Source organism: Nerophis lumbriciformis, linkage group LG04 (genome assembly GCF_033978685.3).
Source record: "Nerophis lumbriciformis linkage group LG04, RoL_Nlum_v2.1, whole genome shotgun sequence".
Taxonomy (NCBI): domain Eukaryota; kingdom Metazoa; phylum Chordata; class Actinopteri; order Syngnathiformes; family Syngnathidae; genus Nerophis; species Nerophis lumbriciformis.
The window spans coordinates 44,161,142-44,180,951 of NC_084551.2; the positions used below are offsets into that span (position 1 = coordinate 44,161,142).

Below are 19,810 nucleotides of genomic sequence, written 5' to 3' on the forward strand. Positions count from 1 at the left end.
CATGAAGATGATTTGTTGTCGGAAGGTACGGTTCCTCTTTTTGTACCATGGAAAGAAGTGGTCAGTCAGAAACTACACATACTTTGCAGAGGTCATTTTCACACCCTCAGGGACCCTAAAGGGACCTACCAGCTCTCTCCCCATGATTCCAGCCCAAAACATGACACCCCCAACACCTTGCTGCCGTCTCAGCTTTGTTGGACATTGTGGCCATTCACCAACCATCCGCTGCCCCAGCCATCTGGGCCATCTAGGGTTGCACGGCACTCATCGGTAAACAAAACTGTTTGAAAATTAGTCTTCATGTATTCCTGAGCCCACTGCAACCGTTTCTGCTTGTGAGCATTGTTTAGGGGTGGCCGAATATTAGCTTTAAGCACACTTGCAAACTTCTTGAGAATCCTACATCTTAAGGTTCGTGGGACTCCAGAGGCACCAGTGGATTCAAATACAGTATCTCTTTGCTGCTTTGCAATGGCCTTTTAGCAGCTTCTCTCTTAATCCGATGAAGTTGTCTTTTTCTTTTGCCTTTATCTGCACAAACTTGCCTGTGCTCTGAATTAGTAACATATTTCTTTACAGTTCGATGATCACACATGAGTTTTTTGGAAATAGCCAATGTTTTCATACCCTGAGCAATGTAGTGTACTATCATTAACAAGATACCGGCGTCCTGCCGGGCTGCGGCTTGCAGACGCTCATGGTAGGAATAGAACAATTTGGCAAAAATACCTGACAATTATTTAAATTTCATGGCTGGCTTACAGCGTGGACACTCCGTGGTCACATACGACCGCCAGACAATTCTGGATGTGGATAGATCGGGCCGTTTTGGACTGAAAGATGCGTGTACGTTGGACCTCCTCGCTAGCATGGGAATACTTCGCCGGCTACATCCAGTGGCCTTTGACGCAGCGGAGTCAAGTACCAGCGGGGACCGTCAACGGAAGACACGTAAGCGGTGTGATTGGAAGCAGAAGCGGGGATGCCGAGCGGGGCTAACAACAAAGCTAAAGGCTAATCCCCACAGAACGCCGCTTCCTTCCATCCTGCTTTCAAATGTCCGCCCCCTGGAGAACAAACTGGACTACCTGAAGGTGGATTTAAATGCAAGACGCGAGATGAGAGACTGCTGCGCCATATTTCTAACAGAAACGTGGCTGAAACCAACCGTTCCGGACGAGGCAGTTAGCATCGAGGGGCTGACTATGTTTCGGTCGGACAGAAGCAAATCTCTCACTGGTAAATCCCGAGGCGGTGGTGTTTGCATATACGTCAACAATAACTGGTGCAATAATGGGAAGATAGTATCACGTCACTACTCTCCTGATGTTGAACTATTAACTATAAAATGCAGGCCATTTTATTTACCCAGGGAATTCAGTGCTATGATCTTCACATCAGTATACATTCCCCCCAGTGCTAACACCAAAGAAGCTTTGAATGCTTTGTACTGCTCCATCAATGAACTGCAAACTACACATCCAGAGGGAGTTTTCATCGTGGCAGGGGATTTTAATCAAGCTAACATGAAAACAGTTTTCCCTCATTTCCATCAATATATGAATTTTGCAACCAGGGGTGGAAGGAAGCTGGACTTGGTTTATAGTAATATTAAACAGGCGTATAAAGCTGCACCAGGGTCCCCACCTCGGCTCTTCAGACCATCTATCTGTGATGCTAATTCCTGCATACAAGCCCCTGCTGATCAGGAAGCAAGCTACAGTGAAGCAGGTGAGGACCTGGCCAGAGGGAGCAATGTCAGCATTACAAGACTGCTTCGAAACCACAGACTGGGACATGTTCAAAGCAGCCGCCACCGAAAATCACCACACGTGTGGAGGAGTATGCAGAGTCTGTGTCCGCATACATTCAGAAGTGCATGGAGGATGTCAGTGTGATCAAGAACATCCCCACACGGGCCAACGAGAAACCCTGGATGAACAGTGAGGTACGTGCAATGCTAAAGGCTCGGAACAAGGCTTTCAAGTCTGGTGACATGGTGGCATTAAAATCTGCCAGAGCTAACCTGAACCGTGCCATTAAGGTTGCAAAGCGTGCTCACAGTCAGAAAGTGCAGTACTTCTTCGTGAACCCTACAAACACTAGGCAAATGTGGCAGTGCATACAGGTCATCACGGACTATAAAGCTGCCCCCTGTCCCTGTGACAACAGTATCAGCTTCCTAGATGACCTTAACAACTACTTTGCAAGGTTTGAGGCACTTAACACCACTCCGGCGAGAAAATCCATCCCTCGCCCTGATGAGCAGCCGCTCAACCTGGATATAGCGGATGTCCGGAAAACCCTGAGGAGAGTGAACCCCCGGAAAGCACCGGGACCTGATGACATTCCTGGCAAGGTGCTTAAGGGATGTGCAGACCAGATGGCTGGGGTTCTCACAGACATCTTCAACATCTCGCTGACCCAGGCTGTGGTACCATCATGTTTTAAGACGGCCACAATCATTCCAGTGCCAAAAAACCCGACAATCTCCCTCAATGATTACCGCCCCGTTGCACTCACCCCCATCATAATGAAGTGCTTAGAGAGGCTGGTAAAGGAATACATTGTCTCCAGACTTCCCCCCACATTCGACCCATACCAGTTTGCTTATCGCCCTAACCGCTCCACAGAGGACGCCATCTCCTCTACACTCCACCTGAGCTTAGAACATCTGGAAGGAAAGGACACACACGTGCGGATGTTGTTCCTGGACTTCAGCTCAGCATTCAACACCATCATCCCGCAGCACTTGGTGAGCAAACTGGCCCCCCTTGGATTCAGTACCCTCCTTTGCAACTGGCTGATGGACTTCCTCACAGACAGACCCCAATCTGTGAGAGTGGGCAACAACACCTCCAGTGCCATCTCCCTGAGCACCGGCTCCCCCCAGAGCTGCGTCCTGAGTCCACTGCTGTTCACGTTGATGTCTCATGACTGCTGGGCTAGGTCCACTACTAACCACATTGTGAAGTATGCGGACGACACGACAGTAGTGGGCCTCATCCGTGACAACAACAACATGGACTACAGGGAGGAGGTGAAACATCTGGTTGACTGGTGCAGAACCAACAACCCGGTCCTGAATGTCAACAAGACCAAGGAGATCATTGTTGACTTCAGGAAGCACCAGTCCAACCACGCTCCACTCTACATCAGCGGCACAGCGGTGGAGATAGTAAGCAGCACCAAGTTCCTGGGGGTGCAGATAACTGACAATATAACCTGGTCCCTACACACCGGAGCTCTTGTAAAAAGAGCTCAGCAGCGCATGCACTTTTTGCGTCGGATGAAAAGAGCACAGCTCCCTCCCCCCATTCTCACCACATTCTACAGAGGCACTATAGAGAGCTTGCTGACCAACAGCATCTTTGTCTGGACTGGAGCCTGCAATGCCTCAGACTGGAAGTCTCTCCAGAGAGTGGTGAGGACGGCGGAAAAGATCATCAGGACTCCTCTTGCTCCTATCCAGGAGATTGCAAAAAGCCGCTGCCTGACCAGGGCTCAGAAAATCTTCAAAGACTCCTCCCACCCCCACCAAAGACTGTTTTCACTGCTGGACTCTAGAAAGAGGTTCCGCAGCCTCCGAAGCAGAACCTCCAGGTTCTGTAACAGCTTCTTCCCTCAGGCCGTAAGACTCTTGAACGCATCATAATTAAATTATCCCCTCAACTCCCCCCAAAATGGATTAACTCGCTGGAATAAAAAAGACAATATAACATACATCCATAAACGTGGACGCATGTGAAAAAGTGCAATATATTTATCTGTACAGTAATTTATTTATTTGTTTATATATATTTATATATATTTATTTATTTTATATATATATATTATATATATTATTTATATATATTATTTATTTATATATGCACCTTATTGCTTTTTTATCCTGCACTACCATGAGCTTATGTAACGAAATTTCGTTCTTATCTGTGCTGTAAAGTTCAAATTTGAATGATAATAAAAAGGAAGTCTAAGTCTAAGTTTTACGCTTTTCAACAGCAGAGAGATCGCTTTTCTTCCCCATATCGCTTGAAACCTGTGGCCTTCTTAATAATGTGGAACATCACTTTTAAGCATTTTTGCTTTGATTGGGCTCACCTGGGAGACTATTTATCACAGGTGTCTGGAATTGATGTCAATGATCTACAGAGCCTTGAGACACAATACCATCCATGAGTTTAATGGAAAACCAAAAAAATAAATGTTTTTGATTCTTAAAATCAATTTGCATAATCATTTGGAACACAGTTGTAAACTGGTCATGAAATTAAATAAAAAAGCCATGAAATACTGTTTATAAAAAGCCCATGCAATAAATATATTGGTGATTAAATAAATAAAAATATCTCAAATAAATAAAATGTGCATCCACTAAATACATAAAATAGGTTATGTGCGTACAATAATGTCAGATTATAGGTGAAAAATTTACTAACTGATGAGAAATCTAATAAAATATTTTTAAATGTTTGATAAATTACTTTAGATTTTATTGAATAATACAAATGCTCTTGAATCAGTTTTTTGTAAGTGTGAGAGCAGCATGTGTACTGTACATATTATGAAAGACGACGTGACCAAACATGGGTTTTTTGTACTGCTTATCCTTACTAATGCTGCGTTCCATTTACCTGGGAAGTGGGAAGTCGTAGCTGGGAATGACGTCACCGCCGAGTTGAGAGTGTTCCAGTTACGAAGTCCGAAATCAAGATGGCTACATTCACGAAAGGTATTTTTGCGTTTTCCTTGTCTGAATATAAACAACTTATGGGAAAATATGCACGCTTTCTGCCACCTTGAAACACGCAGGATGAAGAGAAAAAAACAGATGCTATTGCTAGCGATATAGAACATACATGTGACGTTACTATATACAAACGTAAAACAATACATTAAGGGCATTCGATCCTGGGCTCGGGATCTTTCTATGTGGGGTTTGCATACTCTCCCCAGGACTGCGTGGGTTCCCTCCGGGTACTCCGGCTCCCTCCCACCTCCAAAGATATGCACCTGGGATAGGTTGATTGGCAACACTAAATTGGCCCTAGTGTGTGAATGTTGTCTGTCTATCTGTGTTGGCCCTGCGATAAGGTGGCGACGTGTCCAGGGTGTACCTCGCCTTCCGCCCGTGTGCAGCTCGGATAGGCTCTAGCACCCCCACGACCCCATAGGGGACAAGCGGTTGAAAATGGATGGATGGATGATTTACTGGGACAAAAACTAATCAAAAGTGCTAATAACGGATATTATAGTAGCGGATATCATTGTTCACATCCAGAGCCGCCATCTTTGAAACAAACTCAGCATGCTCCGACTTTCCGAGTCGGAAATCCGACTTCGGGGGGTGTTCCATTTGAAATTCCGACTTCCCAGTACAAATGGAACACACCTTAAGGACATGGGTGAGCTGCAGCCTCTCCCAGCTGACTTCATGGAGATGCAAGGCACACCCTGGACTGTCCGCCGTCTAATCGCAGGAACACGTTGACAAATCACCAAAAAAGTAGCGTTGCGTCGTTACCCACCATGTTGGAGACACCTCTGACGGTCTCAGGGTTGAGCATGACAATCTCTGTGGTCACATGACCCTCCACGGCCTCCGTCATGTTCTCCACTGTGCAGTTGATGGCCGGGTCCTTGATCTTGAACCAGTTGTCGGCGTACCAGCCGATGAGGAACCACACGTACTTCTTCCCGTAGAGCTTCTCTTTGAACACCTGCGGCGTAAATAGGCATGAGTCGCAGGTCATTACAATACCCGATTCGCGCTAATAGCCGGTCAGGTTGGGTCTATTGGGATGAATTGAGCAGAAGAAATGGCACTAACCTCGCAAAACACCTTCCTGGCTTCTGTCTCGTAGAACAGCCCCACGATGATCCTCGCATCCTGTCGCTGCATCACACAGGACGACGACATGAAAATACAGCTTGTTTAGATCAACGGAAACAGGCAAAGAAAACGCAGAGGTAGCTCATCTTGATGCGCCGGTTAAAATCTGAAACTTCCAGACGCTCAGGAGTAGCTAATTAATCCTATGCATTCATTTCTGCCAAACGAGCTGCCTGCTAATGATATGTGCAGCTGTGAAGGGGGGGAGTTGCTGACAGCTGAGGTGAATGTTTAATCAAAGCACCTTGAGGTTTTTGACAGCCACAGCCGGGTCGGTGAGGAAGCTTTGGCGGACGCTGATTTCGATGCCAGCCTCCTTGACTCTCTGCTCCAGGTCGTCCAGAGTCTGAGGGGAGGAAGAGGAGAGCTGGCCTTAGATTGGCACGTCTGAGGGGAAAAACACAATCCTACTGGAAGCAGGAGAGGCTGAAGTGTGTAGGAGACACACAAAGGCAGCGTGAGGACGTACGTACACAACACAGGCAGCGATTTTTACACAAGGAAGACGACTGCAAAGAGCTGGATCATTAACCTCCATTAGGGGAGCCGACATTAAGTGGCTCCATATCGATTGTATAGTCGAGGAGAGACGCATTGCGCGGTCGATGTGCTTCACGACCAATATTGCACCGAATATGTTGAAAAGACATCCGATAATCACCAGGAGCGATTGCTTGAAAGAGCAACGTGGAAACAAACACCCAGATGAGGACGGCAGCTAATTAAAACAATCCTCCCTTAACCAAAACACATCAATGTGAGCGACAGACTGGGAATACGTGGGTATTTTCTTCATTCAATGTCCTTTTAAACACAGCATTGAGTACAACAGTATCTTTGTCAAGGCACAATACCAAAGTACAGGGCTGTACAAACTACAGCCTCAATCTAGGGTTGGGCGATATGGCTGAAAACTGTATCACGATATACGTTTTTTATATTGGTCGATATTGATAATTATTTATATTTTTATGGCCTATGAAAATATAGACCAGGAGAAAAATATAATAAATGTTGACATTTTTACTTCAAATGTAACCTTCTTCTGATTATAATCCCCTCAGCTATCAAGGTAGAAAGTAAATTAAATATCAATACAAGCATGGAAAACAATCAATGTAAACAAAATTAGAAAATTACAATAAACACTTAACAATCTTTAAGGTAAAAAAAATTGTAAAATAAGGAATATGTAAGAAATGCCTAATAAAGTGTAACAAAATAGTGCAAAGTGTGAAAATGTAAACTTAGAGAAACCAGAGAAGAACAAGTCTTTGCAGGTTTAGTGCCACAAAGTAATATTATGCAGTAATTATAATTCAAATATTATTGGATCAAATTATTATTTTAAAGTAGAACAGTTTTTATATTTAGCTATTGGTTTTAGTTATACAGTCCTGCACTTAAGTTCCTACCTGTTTCCGTACATCCGAATAGGGAACGAACGTTTTTCAATAAACTTCTCCATCAATGTTGATAAGAAAAAACTGCCATACTGTGGAAGTGACTTCTCCTTTTTTATCCACTATTTCTTCACCCTCTGCACGACTCATTTTCATTTATTTCGCTCTGCACAAAAAATCGACAACCAAAAGTAATGGTTGATACGGTTATGCGATTGGCTGTTTAGCGAGTCCCTCCCATTTCACGACAATTTCCTGTTTGGCTAGCTTACCAGACCGCGAGTGCCTTTGTTTTTGCAACAAACCATTACATCAAATCATTACGTTTTTTTCAGACCAAAAAAATATGTATTTATCGAACGTTTTAATGAACGCATTTTATATTGATAGGATTACATCCATCCATGCATCCATTTTCTACCGCTTATCCCTTTTGGGGTCACGGGGGGTGCTGGAGCCTATCTCAGCTGCATTCGGGCGGAAAGCAGGGTACACCCTGGACAAGTCGCCACCTCATCATAGGGCCAACACAGTTAGACAGACAACATTCACACTCACATTCACACACAAAGGCCAATTTAGTGTTGCCAATCAACTTATCCCCAGGTGCATGTCTTTGGAGGTGGGAGGAAGCTGGAGTACCCGGAGGGAACCCACGCAGTCACGGGGAGAACATGCAAACTCCACACAGAAAGATCCCGAGCCCGGGATTGAACTCAGGACTACTCGGGACTTTTGTATTGTGAGGCACATGCACTAACATCCGTATCACAATATATATTGATATCGTTTTATTGGCCCAGCCCTACGCATGGCATCTCAAATTTTTCTTTAACAAGTTTGTCAACAGCAGAAATGTGTATAGAGAGAGTATGGACAACTCGGTTTTAGAGTTGGTCCCAAACATGGCGCCCTATAGTCACGTGAGGGGCTATTGACCAATCAGAAAGAGTATGGCCATACAATCTCCTCAATGATTGGTGAAAAGCCCCTCACGTGACTACAGAGCGCCATGTTTGGGACCAACTTTGAAACAGAGTTGTCCATACTCTCTCTATACGCAGCACACATATTGCCATCCATGGGCCATTGTGAGTGTTGCAGCCATGATCTGGCAGCTCTGTTGTTCTTCTTTTTGTTACAGTGCATTGTTTCTGGGTCACAGGGCAAAGCCACCTGATACTCATTTCTTCTTTTCTTCTTGCCTACTTAAGCTTTCCAGTCCCCTCACTCGGCGCCAGTAGATTCCTGATGGTTCACCCTTCCAGTCATGTTCAACCCCTCTGCTTTGGCTCCACTCACGCTTCTCATTTTCCCTGGTTCAGCCCCGTAGTGTTAACTGTTACTTCTCCACACATTTTGTGTGCATCTTTAGTTATTTTCCCTCACTCCTTTTTGAGTGTGTTTTTTGTTATTATTCTTATTATTTCTTCTATATGTTGAGGTTCTTCTCTGGCTAAGCCAATCGTGACAGTTGCTTGTCAATAACCAAGGGCCTGATTTACTAAAAATCCAAATATCTCCCACTAAACCGTGTGAGCACACAATAAAATAGCATGTAAAATTAGTGGGCATGTTGCGTGAGATCTACTAAGATTGCATGTGCAATTATAAAGTGGTGCAGACCACCTTTTTTAAATGAGGATGTTGCGTGTACTATACGGGGTATCACCACGGAGACACTGATTTACTGCACATTCATGTTATCATGCCCCCACCTGTGGCGTTTTGCTGTTTTCAAACATGCAGGAGACATCTACCACTTTTTATGGGCATTTTAGAAGCAGTCCTGTAACGCATCTACTTTAACACCACGGCTGAAGGTTACACTCATTGGAGAGAGGCTGTACTTATTCCTTTGAAGACGCAAAACAATGCATAATTCAAAATATTTTTTCATATAAGAAATATTTTAATAATAATATATTCTTTGCAGTAGATCAGCTTTGGGTGCGCTACAGTTTAGTACACGCAAACCTTTAGTAAAGTGTATTATATTACAGGTCTGAGAGTATAGCATCCACTTATACGTAACAATCTTGACAGACTTTCCCACGTATGGTACAAATAATTGAAAACACACACGTCAAGTTAATGCACAAGTGCCACACAATGTCAACTGCCCACTGAACTATGTGGTTATTACAAAAAAATCCAAAGACCATACCCAATTTAAAATGCTACTACAAAGCATGATGGGTAATATACAAAACACTCTCTCTTCACACTTCTCCATGTTTGCTGAAATGCGAATTTGTGTCATATGTTTCAATGGGGACTGACCGAGGTGAAGACTTCGGTGGTCTGCTGGATGGTGGCGATGCGAGTCCACTTCCACTTCTGGAATAGCTGCACCCTGGTGGGGTTGTGCAGCGTGGCTGACGGGTGCGTGCGGAAGAAGGTGGGGAAGCGCTGGCGGTTGGACAAAGCCGGTGAGCTGGAGCCATACGAGAGCTGGGGAGAACAGGTATGAGTAAACAGACTTTGTTATGGCAAAATTAGCAATCTCTCGTCTAAAACCACAATTTCAGTGTATGTGTTTGCGTTAGCTGCTTCGTCTACCCTGCATTTGCCTGGGTTTTGTCAAAGACAAGACACTTTTATGGCCCTTACGCATTCCTAGGGCTCAGTGGAAACAGCTCTACTCTGTATTTTTTCACACCCTAACCCCCACCTTCTCCAAGTATGAGACAAAGAGTGCTGTGATGTTCGAAGATCACTAACTTCTATTGTATTTGTCTTTTGGTCGAAGGTGACTTTCCAAATAGATTTCTTTTAATAATTGATGTTGTGTTAACTGCCTTACCTAATGCTTAACCAAAATATTCTTGTCCACAATCAGATCGAGTTTGTTGCTGTTTCGCCCCAACCCCTCCTTCTTTCATTCTCAAAAGGTATAAAGATCTGAAAGATTTCTATAACCCCGTTTACACTGCACAAAAAATCTGATTGCTTTGCCCTCAAGTGACACAGATCATATTTTTTTTTGCGAGTCTAAACGCTCCAAAGTGCCCCAAATCTGATCTTTTGGCATCAAATTCAGGCCACATCAGGAGGTAGCCCAAAGACCATTGGAATCTGCTCTTTTCAATTGGGACTTCAGTCTAAACGGCAATGAGACTTTTTCGTCAGCTTTGGGCGAGCTACGTCATTCGTGTGTGCGTTTTTTTTCCAAAGGCCGAATTTTCGGTGCATCACTAGTCGATAGTGCGCAAATAATAGGTAATATACAAATATATATTTTGATTCTGAAGAAATAGCAATTGTTGAAAGACCGAAATTGACGCTCTGGCGCATTTGCTTACATTTTACATACATTGCGTAAGTTGTTTCTGTAAGTGATTTGAAAAACAAAGCTAAAGTAGATCCACGCTGATGTTCGTGTTGCCTCAACTTAACAGCCATACAAAGATTAGAACCCTCCCAAACATATTACACAACATAAATTATATCCATACATTATATCACTTTAATTTATTTTCATGAAAGAAAATTTGTTTTCACTGCATTCAATTAATTTTTTTGTAGTAGTAGTAGCAACTTCCTTGTTCATTTACGGAATCCGGTCAACTTTCTTTGTTTTCAATTTATTGAACTGCAAGTGACGTCGAGGCCACATCGGGGCCACATCGGGGCCACATTGCGGTGTGTGTTTACACTAGAGTCTGGTAAAGATCACATTTTACTTGCAGAATAAACAATCAGCTGGAAAAATTAGATTTGGAAAAAAATCTGATTTGGGTCACATTGGCTTCTAGTGTAAATGTAGTATTTGTGTCTCTCTCACTCTCTCTCGCTTCTTCATTTCCTTCTTTCTTTCTGTAGCAGCGTACATTTTTCTCCTCTGTACTCTGATGCATATTTTGGATTTCAAAATAGAAATTAAAAATAACCTATCTTTCTCTGGATATTTCTTTGTTGAACAGGAACAGATCCAAAAAAACTTTAAATGAAAACAACAGGCGGGAAATGCACATGGCTAATATAGATTAGGATTGTTTGGCTTTGACAAAAGGCTGCTTCTTTTGAATGGACATGATTTAAATTCAATCATATCTCATTAAAAATACACTCCATGTGAGAGTGAGAGAGACCTTCCTGCTCGGCGAAGATGTCTCCAATGGAAAAGGTGGGCGGGGCGGAGGTAAATGCCAAATGAGGACGGTTCAAACAATTACTTTCACAATGACAACTGGAGGCAGCAAGACCCCTCGACAGGTCTCTTTAAATATGAGAAACGTGGCATTTGGGAGACCATCACATACGTTACGCACTCTCCCCTGGCCTCATTACTTACAGCCAAGGAAGAGGAGGAGGAGCTTGATGAAGAATGTCAGACATCTCAAACAATGTGGACTCTTCACAATAACAAATCCCTCAGGGTGCAGCAACCATGCAGGTGAAGTCATTGATAAGCGGCATGGAGCAGCTACACTGTCAGGAAGTGAGGGCTAATTTTGACAAAGAAGCCAAAAGACTATTAGACGCAATTTGGGGCGCGGTGTCGCACTCAAGCGTCCTTTAGAGGCGATTGAACTGTCAGCCTTGAGAGTAATGGTCGACCAGACGAGGCCATGCCGAGAGTACCATAAAACTGTACGTTCGCGGGCAACTTTCTGTCTGCACTTTGAGACATTTGCGTGTATAGGCTTTTTCTAAAATTCTAAATGAATCTTAAAGAGAAACTGCACTTTTAAAAAATGTTGCCTGTCATTTACAATACCTATGTCAGACAAGCACACATGTTTTGCATTAATGCATAAATAAACACTTGTAGAAGTCAGCAAAAAATGAAGGAAATGGGAGTCGCTCTGTTCCGGCTATAAAGCGCTCTCAAAAACATCCATAAATGTTGTATATACAAGCTGTAAGTATACATGTATTGTAGTAACAGGCACATTCATAATTACATGTAATATTTACATACTTTGCTCATTTTAAGCATACAGCGGCATATTAGTTTCACAGACACATCACAACCTTTGCTATGTCCTTCAACAACAACACTATGAATCATGGCAGACATCACGAGAGCAAACAACGACTACTTTGAGACAAATGATGATCCAGAACCTTATATTTTTGAGACTGAATATAAGGAGGATGAGCTACAAGTTTCAGAAACGGTGTGCTAAACAGATCCAACAAGTAACACTATTGCTAAGTAATTAACAAGATATAAAAACTACGAACATAGAAAAATAATCACTTACTTTACAATATCTGCTCTCACTGGGATAAAGACTGATGGGATGTCTATATATTTCCTCTCAAATGAGAAATTAATCATAATTCTCATGTAGTTAAAGGGGAACATTATCACAATTTCAGAATGGTTAAAACCATTAAAAATCAGTTCCCAGTGGCTTATTATATTTTTCAAAGTTTTTTTCAAAATTTTACCCATCACGCAATATCCCTAAAAAAAGCTTCAAAGTGCCTGATTTTAACCATCGTTATAAACACCCGTCCATTTTCCTGTGACGTCACATAGTGAAGCCAACACAAACAAACATGGCGAAAAGAACAGCAAGCTATAGCGACATTAGCTCGGATTCAGACTCGGATTTCAGCGGCTTAAGCGATTCAACAGATTACGAATGTATTGAAACGGATGGTTGTAGTGTGGAGGCAGGTAGCGAAAATGAAATTGAAGAAGAAACTGAAGCTATTGAGCCATATCGGTTTGAACCATATGCAAGCGAAACCGACGAAAACGACACGACAGCCAGCGACACGGGAGAAAGCGAGGACGAATTCGGCGATCGCCTTCTAACCAATGATTGGTATGTGTTTGTTTGGCATTAAAGGAAACTAACAACTATGAACTAGGTTAACAGCATATTTGGCAACAACATGCACTTTGAGAGTACAGACAGCCCAATTTTCATCAATTAATATATTCTGTAGACATACCCCCATCCGCGCTCTTTTCCTGAAAGCTGATCTGTCCAGTTTAAGGGACGGTGTGAGCCAAGACATCCAGGGGGTTTAGCTCGCTCGTCTGCGGGAACAAACTGCCGCCATTGCTTGCCGTGCTACCGAGGTCCTTTGTCCCTGAATTGCTCACACACTCCGGCAGATTCAATGGGGGTCTGGCGGCAGATTTCTTTGACTTTATCGTTGGAAATGCATCTGCTTTGAGTGTCGCAGGATATCCACATATTCTTGCCATCTCTGTCGTAGCATAGCTTTCGTCGGTAAAGTGTGCGGAACAAACGTCCAATTTCTTGCCACTTTCACATCTTTGGGCCACTGGTGCAACTTGAATCTGTCCCTGTTCATGTTGTTACACCCTCCGACAACACACCGACGAGGCATGGTGTCTGTAAAGTACGGAAAACAGTCGAAAAAACGGAAAATAACAGAGCTGATTTGACTCGGTGTTTGAGAAAATGGCGGATTGCTTCCCGATGTGACGTCATTGCTCCGAGAGCGAATATTAGAAAGGCGTCTTTTTTCTGCAACATCAAGGTATATATTGACGCTTACATAGGTCTGGTGATAATGTTCCCCTTTAAAAAAAACAACAACAGTGGCCGTCTTTTTGTGTCTTTCTTGCCATCTCCGTGTCTAAGTTGGATGTCAAAGTTGACCAACTTCTCGGTTTATGGCCACAACCTTCTACTATCCAGGTGAGAGGCACGATTTATAATACAGAATTAACATTCACCAACTCAGAGAGGATGCAGCAGCTCAGTATGTCAAAATAGCAGAATAAGCTACCTCTCTGTGATCACGGCGCAGCTAAAAAAAGTTTGTCCGCATTAGCGCTTATAATAACAATATCGCTAATACTTGGTTAATATTCAGGTAACGGGATGTATATGGAGTATTGTTGGCAGTTTTTGGATGGTTATTTTAGAAAGCTTCATGGGCGCAATAGAGTACCCCCATTAGCTGCATTGTTAGCCACCTCCTACTTGCCGTATTTTACGAGTTACAATGCCTAAAAAAAAAGAAACATGTGTTTTTGTCTTACCGGTACATAGGGATTGTGAATGATTGGCAAAATTCCCCCAAAAAAGTGCAGTTTCCCTTTAAGAGTGCCAAAATAGGGTAATGGACATATGTAGCCCTTGATGCTGGAATTTACACAGTTTAGATGCTTTTCAAATGCCTTACTGGGAACAAGTCGTTTTATGTGTCTGTAGCTTTAATGTTAATGAGCTGCATACTTGCCAACCCTCCCAGATTTTCCGGGAGACTCCCGAAATTCAGCGCCTCTCCCGAAAACCTCCCGGGACAAATTATCTCCCGAAAATCTCCCGAAATTCAGGCTTTCCCACAATATAAACGGCGTGCCTGCCCAATCACGCTATAACTGTAGAATGATCGAGGGCGAGTTCTTGGTTTCTTATGTGGGTTTATTTCATTAACGTCCTCCCAGCACGGTAACAACACACAACAACAGCAGTCACGTTTTCGTCTGCCGTAAACAGCAATGTTGTGACACTCTTAAACAGGACAATACTGCCATCTAGTGCATTTGATGAAAGCACTTTTTTGCGTGCCACACAGCAATGCATCATTAGAGAGGGTGTTCAGCATGGTTAGAAAAATAGTGACAGAGAATAGAACAAGGATGGACAATTCAACCCTTAACTCAACAAGTATATGTGTAAATAAATGAACACTGAAATTCAAGTATTTATTTTATATATATAATAAAAGAAATATATATTTATAGATAGAATTCACTGAAAGTCAAGTATTTATTTTATATATATATATATATATATATATATATATATATATATATATATATATATATATATATATATATATATATATATATAATAAAACAAATATATATTTATAGCTAGAATTCACTGAGTCAAGTATTTATTTTATATATATACATATATATATATATATATATATATATATATATATATATATATATATATATATATATATATATATATATATATATATATATAATAAAAGAAATATATATTTATAGCTAGAATTCACTGAAAGTCAAGTATTTATTTTATATATATATATATATATATATATATATATATATATATATATATATATATATATATATATATATATATATATATATGAAATACTTGACTTGGTGAATGCTAGCTGTAAATATACTCCTCCCCTCTTAGCCACGCCCCCCCAGCACCCCACCCCCCCCACCCCCCCGACTGTGGACACACGTTCGCTCACATTTGAACCGATTCAGAGGTACTGGAATCTGGTATGCAACGATACCAATTTTCTGCACTAGTGTGTGTGTCAATAAATAGTAATTGTTTTTTATAATAAAATCTAATTTATTATTGCAACATTTAAAAAAGGGATGATTATGATAACTGCTGTCCAGTTGTTTTATGTTGTTTCAATAGCACATTTCTGAGCCTCAAGTACAGTTGCAAGTTCAAGACTTTAGACGGCAGTAGTGTATAGTTTAAGGTGTGTTGGTCATGACAGTCTTACCTGTCTCAAGTTGCGCCCTACAAAGTGTTAATGCTGTAAGTATTGTACTAGTTACACACCAGCTGTTTTATTGTAACGTATATTTTGGTAGTTTTCATTAACAAATTTGAATGTGTTGGAATATAAAAAGTTAACATTTCTAATGCTAATCGCTAATGCAACATGTCAATAGCAAAGGCAACGTATATTACCATCAAGCGAGCGCATTTGTGGAAAAGTGGAACCTTACTTAACTTACGTTGGAGACAAATTTTTGGCATTGAAAATGGCAACGTTAGCTCGAGGTTGTTGGGCCGAGACCGCTCTCAGTGCTGCTGGAGTGATTGCCAAGTACCGGAGTGAGTCGGCAACCGGGCGCAGCACAGGCACCAAAACATGGCACCGTTGGCTAATGATGGCTCCAAAATGTAATAGTTAAAGGAACCTGTAGTCAGCTGTCACTGGTGGGTGGAAATGTCGCTTTTACAAACCGAGAATGTCACGAGAAAGATTTCCCAACAGTGGGAAAAACTTCAATGCAAACACAATTAGACTTAAGCTGCAACAGCGTGGAAGCATCCCCCAACAACCTCGAACAATATCTCTTAATTACAATCGGTCGGGTTTCCCGCAGCCCTTGAGCGCTCGATCAATGGCCAAGTGTGCTTTTAGAGACGAATAGGGGAGATCAAATGAACAAGAGTGAAAGGAGGAGGCGATTAAATCCCTTTTTTGATCCAGAAACTGCGATTTTTCTCTGTGATGAGGCTGTTGGACATGTGCAGAGGCTCCCGCGTGGGCAGAAGTAATATAGTACGACAGTGAGGAGGTCGTTTCCCCGCGTCTTAAAGACGGACAGATGTCTTTAGTGTGTCTTCAGGCCGCTCGAACTGAGACAACATTAGAGGTGAGCGGGAGGAAGGACACGAGGCGCAGATGCCAGCCACTTGAAGCGATTGTTTTCGATGACTAACGTCTTCAATGGGCAGACAAAGCTAATCGAGAGCAGAGTGAGAGGCAGAACAAGGCGTGGAGAAGGGCTGCGAAATGAAAAATATCTGCTGTGAAAAGCAGACGACATCTGCGGGCCGTATTTTTCACGAACAAACGTGTTGTCAAGCAACACACACACGACCGGACAATGCGCTTTGTCGCGTGCTTTTATGTCTACGTCAATGTCTTCCGCCAAACTGTCTTGCTGAGTGTCAGCGCTGATTCAGTGCGCCGTCGAGTGTCTTCAAAATGAATAACAAACACCACATTGATTTGGGAAACTATGTGTAAACATCTGCTCCACAGACAGCTAACGTTCACATTTAAATTTGATGTGACAAAACAAACACGTTTATGCAAATGCTATCTTTTCTTTAAAACTGTCAACTAATAATGAATCAAAATCAATGTTGTTGTGAATTATTGACCCATTGAAGGCCCCAATTATTTTACATCAAATATTGTACTTTGAAAAAATGCATATTTTGGGTGTTTGCCATAAAAAAACATAGTTTTCTATGACAAAAAGGGCATAAAACAAGCAAACAATAAAAACACAAAAACATTATAAAATATATAATCAACGGATAGATAAGAAGATTATCTACAGATTCAACCATTGAAAATAAAACAAAAATTAAAATAATGTATGACTTATTTTTAACACTTTTAATCCTTTTGGATCCCTACGAATTATAAACAGTCATTGCTTAAACAATAACGAATAAAAATCAGTGTTGTAATGAATTATTGACTTATTTAAGGCTCCAGTTACTTTGCATCAAATATTCCACTTTTAAACAATTTGGAGGTGGAGGGGTAGTTGCATAGTTTGTGTTGTTGCCATAAAAAAAAAGTTTTCCGTGACAAAAGGGTAAAAAATGAATAAATAGAAATAATAAAAACTTATAATCGACAAATAGATCTGAGGTTGATCTACAGCATGGGTGTCAAACTCTGGCCCGCGGGCCAAATTTGGCCCGCCGTGTAATTTCACTTGGCCCTTGAGGTGATATCAAATTAACACGAGAGCTGGCCCGCCGACTATATTCAGCGGCGGTGCCGCGGTAACACCGCATTCACCGCTAATTCTCATACTTGCCAACCCTCCTGGGAGACTCTCAAATTTCAGTGCCCCTCCCAAAAATCGTCACGTCCGCTTTTCACCCAGTCCAGCTGGCCCAGTCACATAATTTGTGCAGTTTCAGCACGCGCACGCACGCACGCGCACGCACGCACACACACACACACACACACACACACACACACACACACACACACACACACACACACACACACACACATACACACACACACACACGAATGTATCGCATACTTGGCCACACACACACACCAACCCCGCCCACCTCAACCGACGCACGGAGGGGAGGGAGGGGGGGATTTGGTGGTAGCGGGGGTGTATATTGCATCCCGGAAGAGTTAGGGCTGCATGTGATTCTGGGTATTTGTTTTGTTGTGTTTATGTTGTGTAACTGTGCGGATGTTCTCCCGAAATGTGTTTGTCATTCTTGTTTGGTGTGGATTCACAGTGTGGCACATATTTCTAACAGTGTTAAAGTTATTTATACGGGCACCATCAGTGTAACCTGTATCGCTGTTGGCCAAGTATGCATTGCATTTACGTGTGTGTGCGTGCTAAAGTCGCACATATTTTGGGATCGGACCGGCACGCTGTTGGAATGGATGAAAAGCAGACGCGACGACAGCTCGTGGATGACGATAAACGCAGTGCCTTTAAAGCACGCCCCCAAGACTGTGGTCCGGGTGGACTACGAGGTATAATGACTGATGAACAACTTCGTTCGATAATGAAAGATGCCTCAGCTCAAAGCCTGAGCCCCGACATTAATGAACTAGCATACAAGAAAAGATTGCAGGTATCTGGCTTGGGCACATCACATTAGCTCAGTGTGTTGCAAACTGAGCAGTTTAAAGTCCTGAATGGTTGGTTTATTCATTGTTATTTTATTTTCTAATTTATTAGCCTGTGGAAAAAGTTAATGTTGATATTTACCTCAGAAGGCTGCAAATAGAAAAGAGGCATTACATTTTTATTTAAATTGTGTTTAATATGCCATTGATATTTTTTAATTATTATTATTATTATTTGAAACTCGATTTTGCATGTCACTATAAAGTTATACAAGCCTTGCTTGTTCAATATTCAATGCAAAACTTGTTTGGGTCCCTATCAAAAGGTTAATTTGTTCAACCTTGACCCGCGGCTTTGTTCAGTTTTAAATTTTGGCCCACTCTGTATTTGAGTTTGACACCCCTGATCTACAGATTTAAACATTGAAAGTAAAAAAAAATAAAAAAAAATAATGTATGACTTTTTTAAAACATTTTTCTGAGTGGGACCATTTTGGATCCCGAGGAATTTTTAAACTGTCACTGCTTAAAAAATAACAATCAAAATCTGTGTTGTTATGAATTATTTACCTATTTAAGGCTCCAAATACTTTACATCAAATATTCCACTTGGAAACATTTTTGGGGGAAAATGTTGCATAATTTGTGTTTTTGCCATAAAAATCTAAGTTTTCTATGACAAAAAGGGTAAAACAATTTTAAATAAATACAAATAATTTAAAAATTATAATCGACAAAAAGATCGGAAGTTAATCTACAGATTTAAGCATTGAAAGTAAAAAAAATAAAAAATAAATAATTTATGACTTATTTTTAACACTTTTCTGAGTGGGACCATTTTGGATCCCGAATAATTTTAAAACTGTCACTGCTTAAAAAATAATAATGAACGAAAATCTGCGTTGTTATGAATTATCGACCTAGTTAAGGCTCCAATTACTTTACATCAAATATTGCACTTTCGAAACAAAATTTGGGAAAAATGTTGCATAATTTGTGTTTTTGCCATAAAACTCTAAGTTTTCCATGACAAAAAGGGTAAAAAAATTTAAATAGATAAAAAATAATAAAAACTTATAATCGATAAATAGATCTGAAGTTGATCTACAGATTTAAGCAGCGAAAGTAAAATAAATAAATAAATAAATAATGTATGACTTATTTTTAACACTTTTCTGAGTGGGAC

At 41.5% G+C, this 19,810-nt stretch overlaps 1 protein-coding gene across 9 annotated transcripts in view; it reads right to left on the reverse strand.

Moving 5' to 3' along the window:
• Nucleotides 1-19,810, reverse strand: part of gabbr1a (gamma-aminobutyric acid (GABA) B receptor, 1a) — a 204,737-nt gene that overhangs the window by 69,152 nt on the left and 115,775 nt on the right. For all 9 annotated transcript variants that reach the window (XM_061955983.1, XM_061955960.1, XM_061955976.1 and 6 more), the window contains 4 exons: nucleotides 9,586-9,756; nucleotides 6,144-6,245; nucleotides 5,837-5,902; nucleotides 5,535-5,726 (listed from right to left, as the gene is read on the reverse strand). In XM_061955983.1, the coding sequence (XP_061811967.1) occupies nucleotides 5,535-5,726; nucleotides 5,837-5,902; nucleotides 6,144-6,245; nucleotides 9,586-9,756 (531 nt within the window). The remainder of the gene's footprint in view (nucleotides 1-5,534; nucleotides 5,727-5,836; nucleotides 5,903-6,143; nucleotides 6,246-9,585; nucleotides 9,757-19,810) is intronic.